Source organism: Nilaparvata lugens, chromosome 9 (assembly GCF_014356525.2).
Source record: "Nilaparvata lugens isolate BPH chromosome 9, ASM1435652v1, whole genome shotgun sequence".
NCBI lineage: Eukaryota > Metazoa > Arthropoda > Insecta > Hemiptera > Delphacidae > Nilaparvata > Nilaparvata lugens.
Window position 1 is genome coordinate 23,984,964 of NC_052512.1, and position 9,934 is coordinate 23,994,897.

Sequence of the window (9,934 nt, forward strand, 5' to 3'; positions counted from 1 at the left end):
GAGCCACGCCCACATCGCAGACGTTTTGCAGTTCCTGTAGGTCATCATGCACCACATACACCGCCACCAACACAATTGCTGTCCCGACCCCTGAAGCAAGCGGTAAGACGTCTGCCAAAAATTGGGTGAGGAGACTCCTTCGACCTTTGAAGGGATTGGAGAAGCTTCGCAGTTAAGCCCAGTTCCAAGTACCTTGAGTACTGCATGCAAATTGTGGCCATCTGCAAGTGCCAATGATTATGAAAGTGATGTGATGGATGTGGATGAGGAGGAGGAGGAGGAGGGTGCTACTGCTCAGGAAGCATTACTAACCAGCAGCCAAAAGAGGATTCGACAAGCAATGACTGAGGTTGGATTGACTGGAACACCAGTAGGGCGTTATCTCCATAGAGCTATGAGTGGTGATAGCAGCTCTGACAAAACATATGGACCAGAAGTTGTTGGTAATGACTACTATTTGGGTAACAAACTGTTAACCTTTGGAAGTGATGGAAGAAAGATTGTTCTGACTGACCCTAACAATCCTTCAAACGTGACTAGATTTGATGCAACACGTGGACTTTGTGAACTCATTTTCAAAAAGAAACCCATTACTCCATTGGCTAGTGATGAGGTGGCATACACTCGGATATTACACATTACAAACTTGTATAAGGAAAATCATGATCCGGATGGTAAGAGTAAAAACTCGAATGATACAAAGTATAGAACAGTGATCCATAAACTGCTCAATAATGCTAAACCCAAATATAGCAAGGTCAGTGGCAGAGGACTTGTGGCGCCATTCAATATGGTGGCAAACAACCGTACCAAGATTGAGTACGTCTACTACAATGATCCCAATGAACTTGTGGACAGGCTGAAACTATTGGATCAGTCCAAGCAGTTGGCAACACTGGACATGAGAATGAAATCAATTCAATTTTAGAAGAGTTGGTAGAAGGTGGCTACATAGTTACTAATCCTGCATACTAGTTTCACTATATAAGAGACATTGCTTTGCTTATGTATAGCAGTCAAGTCATGGATTCCATAGGAAACATTAATGCTCGCTACAGGCGTTTGACCAATTTGGGAAATCCACGTGCTGACAGGGATGCTGTCAACTTTTCAATATGTAGAGAACTGATTTCAATGTGGCTGCCAAAGACAAGGGACAATACCACATCACAGGTATTTACAAGTCTCAATGATTCAATACTTACTGATATGATGGATCCAATTAAGCCTACTGATGGAGTGAACAATCGATATCTTGAGAAGAGGCTGATTGAGTTTGCTGGTAAAATGTTTTTATTGTATTTAGACATTGTGTTGGATCCAAAAAATACTAAAACTATGAAGGGATTGCCACCCAATGAAATGAAGAAACGTTTCATAGATCTTATGGGATTACCGGAACCCCCTCCTACAACACCACCCGCACAAACATTGTCCACACCAAAAAAAGTATAAAACCAGCTGCTAAAACCGTTAAGAAACATTAGATGGCTGGATGTAAGAGAGAGAGGAAGTACCGGGGAAGAGGGGTACTGTCATCAATTGCAAAAGTTGCAGGTTCAATAGTTAAAAAGAGTGCTGGAAAATTGGTAATAATAATAAAATTGTGAGTTGAAAATTGGTGAACAAGGCAATTGACATTCTACCTGTTGAACTTCACATCCCTGGTTACCAGTACTGTGGACCTGGTACAAAGCTAGAGAAGCGGTTGGCACGAGGCGATCCCGGTATAAATAGTCTTGATCGAGCCTGTAAGGAGCACGACATTGCTTACTCGAGGAGCAGTGATACATCGAGCAGAGCAGTAGCAGACAACATTTTGGCAGATCAAGCTTGGAGTGTGGTAAAATCTGCAGACGCAGGAGTACTCGAGAAGGCTGCAGCACTAGCAGTGACCAACATCATGAAGGCTAAAGCAAAGTTTGGTGGAGGAGTACACCGCAGACGTAAGACAACAAAGACTCGTAGTCAAAAACGAGTAAAGAGATGTTCTGGTAAAAAAGGTAAAGGACTCTACCTGAGACAACAGCGCAGGACGCAGGGAAATGGGGCACGTCGCCGTCAATGTGGCGGCAAGAGAAGACGCTAGTTGCCCTACCTGATTGAGCCCTTACCGATGCTGATCTCTACAAGTATGCATGTCGACTGAAGCTAAAGCACTTTCGAGGAGTGTTTATGCGGGATGCTCTACCATTGAATGGGCCCTGGAGGAGAGAATGCAGCATTATCAACCTGGACACCAGCACTGGAGCTGGCACACATTGGGTGTGCTATGTGAAGAAGGATGATGTGTCTCACTACTTTGATGGATTTGGCAACCTGAGACCGCCACAGGAGTTTATCAACTATATGCACAAAGGACTGGAGCCAGCATCGAGGATTGAGTACAACTATGATCAGAAGCAGGAAGATCTTTACTCACACATCTGTGGGCATTTGTGTTTACAATTTTTGATTGATGAAAATAAATAAATGATTCACTATCTCTCTTGTACATTATTTCCATCCCTATAGATAATGAGTGTAGGCTGATTGCTACTCATTGTGCAACTGTATGTTGAGCAGGCAACAACAATGATGCTGTGTTTTGGAGGTAGGACATCAATACTAAAGAGTGACTTTTATCCACCACTTGATGTGAGCAGTGGTGAATGGGAAATTGGTCTGATTAGCTTTACAAGTTGCAACTCAATACCTAATATTGAGGAAGGTTTCAATAATGTACTACATTTTTATGCAAGTAATAGAATTTCTAAGAAGGGTGTTACTAGTGCAGAGATAACACATGATGAGCTACGAGTATGGCTAAAGCAAGATTTGAAGAGTATTGGAGCGAGGTGCTTAAACATCAGAAGCATAAACCTGGCAAGTCTGATGATGATGATAAGGATGGTACAGTATTGCCTAAAAGGACTAAAAGGGGAATGCCAGCTACTACTGTTGACAAGGAGGATTTGGTTCTGCATCAGGTATCATTACCAACAGGTAGCTTTGAATTTTCTACAATTACTGACTTGCTTGCACAAAGGCTGTCGGAAAATGATGTTGATTTCCAGGTGACTGTAGATCCATCAACCTTAAAGTGTATAGTTTTGAGCAGTGCTAAGCTGGATTTACGACCACAAGATTCAATAGGGAAACTGTTGGGTTTCACCAATACCCAGTTCATAGAGCCCAACACATCTACTAGAAGTGATAATACTGTACAAATCAGTCGGCCTAATGTGATACGCATCACCTGCAACATTGTGACTGGATCTTACTCTAATGGAATTACAGATCACGTGATCTATGAGTTTTACCCAAACGTTGATCCAGGGTATAAAATGGTGGTGACTGTGCAGAATGTAATCTATTACCTATAGACATCAAGCAGATTGGTAGCATTACACTGCAAGTAGTCGACGAGTACGGTCGTCTCATAAATAATAGAGGCGAGGAAATAAATATTGCTTTACATTTGAGACAACGCAAGTGAAATGGTGCTGTTATTTGAAAAGTGGAATCAAGGATTGGATATGGAGGCTGCAGTCCATCCTCCTCCTTCTTCTTCTCTCCATCATCATCATCATCCTTTGCCTATAAAAGAAGATAAAAGGAAAGAAAGATTCATTCAGCATTCAACCTTGACAAGGTTAACATCTAGGAGCATCAAGTATTTGCAAGAACGAGGCTGTCAGATACGAGTAGAATAGGAAGATGGGAGTTTTGGATGTGACACAGAATGGACCGTCATCGGACAACAGTATCATTGGGTTTGAGTACCATTCTCATGCACCCTATACTGTAAGCTATAATACCAATGACGAGATACGGATTCCAATTCAACAGCAAGATGTTTACACACTGCCATCGGAGAGCTATCTACATTTGGAGTATACTGTGACTGGAGCTGCCAACGCTGCTGTGGCTGGAACTCCATGTGTCTCTGGATTCTTCAGCAATGTGTTTTCAGAGATACGCTATGAAATCAATGGTGTGGAGGTGGATGGTATACGTAATCCTGGAGTTACCAGCCTAATGAAGAATGCTGTTACATTTGAACGCGATGAGTGGACCAAGATGGAAGGAGCTGGCTACAAGTTTAGTTCAACCACTGGATTCGCCGATTTTGCCGCCAATGGAGCTGACACTACAATCATGGATGTGCCTTTGAGATATCTGCTAGGCTTTGCCGAAGACTATAGACAGATTTTACTCAATGTGAAACAAGAGCTGGTGTTGAGGGTCAGCCCCAACTTTCACGACTGTGTGAATGTTGCTGCTACCAATGTAGCAATCACAAAGCTTTTGTGGAGAATGCCTTTGTGGAAGTGGCAGATGATGTGAAACTGCGTCTGCTACAGATTGTACAGAACGACACACCCATCAGTATACCATTTCGACATTGGGAGTTGTATACCTATCCAACGTTACCGCAGACAAGAAAGCATACATGGACTGTCAAGTCGACATCACAGCTTGAAAAGCCACGATACATTGTGGTTGGGCTACAGACTGCAAGACGAGGTGTGGCGGCAGCCAACAGTTCTCGCTTTGACAAGTGTAATATGAAGGATGTTCGAGTGTTTTTAAACAACAGATACTACCCATATGAGAGCATTGATGGTGATGATAATCGCATCTACAACATGTATGCAGCTTTCAATGGAGTCTACAACCATGGTAATGCTCGTGCAAGCAACCCTCTGTTTGAAAAGAATGCCATTGGTGATGGAAAAATAATGCTGTTTGCTTTTGATTGCTCCCGCCAAAATGAGTCACTCAAAACTGGAAGTATCGATGTGAGGATTGAGTTTGAAGCATCTGAAAACATTCCAGGTAATACAACTGCCTACTGTATGATGATTCATGAGATGACTAAAGAGTATCGGCCAATGTCAGGCCTTGTACTATCAGTATAAAAAGATATATAGTCAGTGTACAGCAATAAATTGCTCAGTTGAGCTCGAGACAATGAATGAGCCAGTCATGACAGGATACAAAGGACTCTTTATGGAGGAGGGGGAGCTGTCTTCGCATGAGGAAGAGGAGGATGTGGTGGGTTGTGTTACTGGTGGGCGACCGCTGATGAAAGATGCCTCTACAAGTACAACTGGACTCAATGATGACGACTCCTACATTACAGCAGAAAGTGGTGACTGGCCATCGAGTAGAGCAGAAAACATTTTTGGACCACTACCACTATACCTGATGAACTTTCAAGGTTTTGAAGGTTTGGACAACAAGTTTATTGTGAAGGAGATGGCTATCCTGGAGCAGGATGATGAGCATCATGTGACTACTCATCACTACTTTTTCAAGCCTCCCTACTCTGAGTCTCTGCTCAAGACTAGCAGGCAAATCATCGCCAACAACTGTATACATCAAGCTAAACATGGACTCAGGTGGTCAGACTGTGGGACAGAACATCTTCCCTATTCAGCTTTGATGGAAATTGTGCGTGGAACAGTTGGAAGGTGGTTGGATCAGAACCAGCAGCGTCCAATTAAAATCTTTGTCCATGGATATAAGCAGATTACTCTACTGGATACAATTCTACAACTGAACAATGTGGAGTACCTGGACCTATCATCGCCATATTCCTTTCCTGCTATGCCTGATTTGGAGTTGCTGATCAAGAAGATTGATGGTATATACTGCCCAGAACATCATCTACTCAACGTTATCGACATGGTGCGGAACAAGCTATCATCTCCAACGTTTGGAGATTGGTCAACCAACAACGTCAGCAACATTGATGGATTGTCAAATACACAACTATTTTGCTCATTGAAAATTGTTATTGCTCTACATGGATGGATTAATAAAACTTTGTTAGAAGATAGAACTTTTTGTCGCAATTTTTTCAATGCTGTTAATACTCATTTGCATTATCAATAAAAAAGAAATATTGTAATCAACTCTATGATCTATCATTTATCCTCCTCCTCACTCCTCTTTGATACTTGTACAATATTGTGCAATCGTATTACGTCATACAGACCTATTGAAACAGGAAATGGATTACCCCCACCACTCAGCAAGCAGAGTATAAAAGATGATGCTGACAACAAAATGCACTCAGTCTTACAATGTTGTCAGACAGTGAACGTGAACTTTATCTGTTTAATGCAGTGAGTGAGCTTGAAGCTGAACTGTATTATCACGGTATAATGACATTGAGTGACTTTTTCAAGGAAGTGGACATTTAGAGTTTTGTACAGATCGTGAATCTCATAGTTGTGCATGCATACGACTCAGGCAGAAGCAGCAGGCTGTTGTTGATACAGTCAAGGATAGAAACGTTTTCTTTGTATGTGATGATCTTCACAACCCATTGAGAATACTCATGTGACCTCCACTGATGTGAAATGTTTCCTGCTGAAAGTTTTCATGCAAACTATGAAGAGTATCAAGGATAATATCAACAAGAGGGCAATGCGTCATTGTCCACCAGGACTGCAATGAAATTCACTGTCATGTTTGATGATACTTGCATACTGCTAAAATCTTTCTTCAAGTTGGATAAGGGTAGAATGGCTGCTATTGTTAATCTTGCGAAGGTACCCAACTGGAGGGATAAGGATGTGAAGATTGTGTTGAGTGTTCTCAATCAGGACCAATACTACAAGTGTGATTTTATATGCGGACAACAATCCAAATGTCTACTGGGACTGGGTCAAAAGGAGATCAAATTTGCAGGATTTACAAAAATTGAGAGCACAGGACATGTGAAATGATTCAGGCTGGAGGATGGAACATCTGGTGATTCAGCTTTTGAGATTAGCATCTACAAGGCTGTATGCATACCTATGCCACTGCCATCTACTGGGGGATATGATGATGTTGATGGACCATGCATTGTTCGTGAAAGGAATAAGCCATCAGTTGAGCATTATGTCACCAACAATGATTATAGCCGAGGAGAAAGACTTCTTCAGCTGTATATTCTATTCAATACTGAAGATTAATTATATGTTTGCCAATAAATACTATGTGTAATGAGCCATTTGTTATTAATGATTATCCTACTTCCTCATAAAGATAAGAAATTAGGTTGTTATGCTTTCAATGAAAATATCTATTGACATGTTGCAATAGGTTGACCAAGATGCAAAATATCAAAAGATATCCATTATGGTGTAATGGTATACAACCCTGTATACTTACCTTATCAATTGGGACCTACATCAATCTCTACCCCTGAAGGTTTGAACCCTGGACCTACAGCATGGAAAGCGGCGCCGCTAACCACTACACCATAATGGATATCTATTACTAGCTTCACTATATGCTATTTCAGTATTGACCCAGAGGAAACATCTATGTTGATGTGCAAGATTCTGACCCACTATTATTATTATTATCTATGGATGAGGTGTTGAACATTGAATTAATGAAACTCTCAATCAATGGTTAACACATAAAATGAGGTTTATTTCATACATGAGAGTTAGTTTTAGACAGTGGATCAGCCAATGAGGGTTTATTTCTTTATTATCATATTACAAATGGTAATACATTCGATATTAACTGATTGGTGTGATGAGGGCTACTGTCAATTGAAACGTCTTGGCCTCAGCTGGTGGGATGATTGGTGGCGGTGGTGGGTTGACTGGTAGCAATAGTGGGGCGACTGGTAACGATAGTGGGACGACTGGCGGCGATAGTGGGATGACTGGTGGCGATGGAGGGACGACTGGTGGCGATGGTGGGACGACTGGTGGCGATAGTGGGACGACTGGTGGCAATAGTGGGGCGACTGGTGACAATGGTGGGAAGCCTGGTGGCGATGGTGGGACGACTGGTGGCGATAGTGGGATGACTGGTGGCGATAGTGGGTCGACTGGTGACGATGGTGGGGCGACTCTTGGCGATAGTGGGGCGACTCTTGGCGATAGTGGGGCGACTGGTGGCAATAGTGGGATGACTGGTGGCGATGGTGGGGCGACTGGTGGTGGTTGGATGACTGGTTATGGTTGGATGACTGGTGTTATGGATTGAGGTCTACTTCTGATGAGCAATCCATTGATGATAAGCAAACTCCATCCACTGGAATTTCCTTCGAATTTCGACTCCTCATCCAGTAGGGTCATGCACGCTTGGTTGATGATGTCTGGAAGATTGATGATACTGAAGATGGCATAGTTTGGAGTTTTGAAGGCAACATTCTGGAACTCTTCTTGATCGAAGAAGGTCTTATCAAGGGTGCTGCGGAAATATGTTGCCTCCAATACTAGATTGAACTTCATTGCCCCATGTGTCTGCAGTTGTTGACTGTGATGTGAACAATTTTATCCTTCAGACTGCTCAGAAAGGTGTGGAAATCTTTGGCAGGCTCATCCTTGTATGCATTATTGTAGTATAGAGTCGTGAGTCGGGATTTGAATGCCTCCTCCAGGACAACAAACTCGTCCACAGAGTTTGCTGTTTGCTGACATCGTGCAGCTTTGCTCATCTGGAACAATGCAAAACAATATTGTATTAGTATGGTATGCAGTATTCAACTCTATATCACTATCAACAGATGTGGGGGATGAAGGTGGTGAATTGGTATCTAGGATCGTGGGTCGGGTGTGTGGGTGGGTCGGGGATGGAGGTTCGTAGGTGTTTTATCTTTTAGGGATGATGGTCCGGAGCTGTATGGTGGGGTGGGGTGAGGTGGGGATGGGGGAATGTGAATGGGGTCTAGGATCTACTTTGCGATTATACGGTTTTTAGGTTAGGATGAATTACAACCATGTGAATGGAGGTCTAGGATCTACTTTATGATTATACGTTTTTAGGTTAGGATGGATTATAACCACCAACTCAAAGAACCTAATTCACAATTAAACTCATAACTTGTATGTATTGGAACCTAATTCATAATTACACTAGTCATTTTTGACTATGTCATGTACTCTATGTATTGGAACCTAATTCATAATTAAACTTGTCATTTTTGACTATGTCATTTACTCTATGGTGTTTATGTTCTAAGGATAATGATCCGGAGCTGTATGGGGGAATGTGAATGGGGGTCTAGGATCTACTTTGCAATTATATGTTTTTTAGGTTAGGATGGATTACAACCACCAACTTGAAGAACCTAATTCATAATTAAACTCATAACTTGTATGTATTGGACCTAATTCATAATTACACTAGTCATTTTTGAATTTAATTGTCAGTCTCAAACTACTTCAAAATTCTACTCTTTTGGACTTAATTGTTGAATCATGAATATAATATAAATATATATAACTATAAAATGCACTGGTACTTACTCTTGATGTTGATGAAGATGGAAGTAATCCAAAACCAATACGCCGAAATCACACACACATGTACTGGTGGTACACACACGTACTGACTGTCAAAGACACAATGTCCCACTCCTTGTAAATATTTAATTTCAATAGCCTATTTCATACTACACCAAACAGTTGAGTGTGTGTCTGTGAAATCAATACTCTTGCACGCGCGCGCACACACCCTGGCGGGAAAAAAAAATGTTGTCTAATCTTCTAGTAGTTGGAAATTCCCATGGCGGGAAAAAAAGATTTAGAGGTTATGTTGTCTTTGAGGTTAGGAAAAAGGGAGGGAAATTCCCATGGCGGGAAATTTTGAGGTTATGTTGTCTTTGAAGTTAGGAAAAAAAGAGGGAAATTTTTGGCGGGAAGTTTCGAGGTCAAGTGACGTCACTGAACAGCTGATGACGTCACTAACCAACTGTCATGTGACCCCACCGACCCTGCCTAGGCCGGGGGGCTGGTGGGGACGACGCTGGGGGGAGGGGAGGGGGAAGAAAACAGCTGATTTCGGTTGGGAACTGTCCTTTTTATTCTACTCTCTGATAAATGGGCCAGTGGTTTCATCATAGATATAGAAATTCCTTGTTCTATTATCACTCACTAAAATTGAATCGTTATGCTGGACTATTGTCGCATTATCGGTTTGCTTGTGAGTT

General features: G+C 42.0%; 2 protein-coding genes across 2 annotated transcripts; both read left to right on the forward strand.

Annotated features, from left to right (window-relative positions):
• Window positions 1–1,336: 1,336 nt before the first annotated feature.
• Window positions 1,337–2,089, forward strand: LOC120352941. The gene is made up of 2 exons (XM_039435288.1): window positions 1,337–1,589; window positions 1,622–2,089. The coding sequence occupies exons 1-2, from the start codon at window positions 1,488–1,490 to the stop codon at window positions 2,087–2,089; spliced, it is 570 nt and encodes a 189-aa protein (XP_039291222.1). The 5' UTR covers window positions 1,337–1,487.
• A 1,610-nt stretch (window positions 2,090–3,699) lies between these two features.
• Window positions 3,700–4,904, forward strand: LOC111050801. The gene is made up of 2 exons (XM_039435289.1): window positions 3,700–4,272; window positions 4,347–4,904. The coding sequence occupies exons 1-2, from the start codon at window positions 3,700–3,702 to the stop codon at window positions 4,902–4,904; spliced, it is 1,131 nt and encodes a 376-aa protein (XP_039291223.1).
• The last annotated feature ends 5,030 nt before the right edge of the window (window positions 4,905–9,934 follow it).

Coding starts and splice junctions, on each gene's coding strand:
- LOC120352941 (XM_039435288.1), top strand. CDS start 1,488: ATGGCTGGATGTAAGAGAGAGAGGAAGTACCGGGGAAGAGGGGTACTG. Junction 1,590..1,621: donor AAAAGAGTGCTGGAAAATTG/GTAATAATAATA, acceptor AGTTGAAAATTG/GTGAACAAGGCAATTGACAT.
- LOC111050801 (XM_039435289.1), top strand. CDS start 3,700: ATGGGAGTTTTGGATGTGACACAGAATGGACCGTCATCGGACAACAGT. Junction 4,273..4,346: donor TGAATGTTGCTGCTACCAAT/GTAGCAATCACA, acceptor CGTCTGCTACAG/ATTGTACAGAACGACACACC.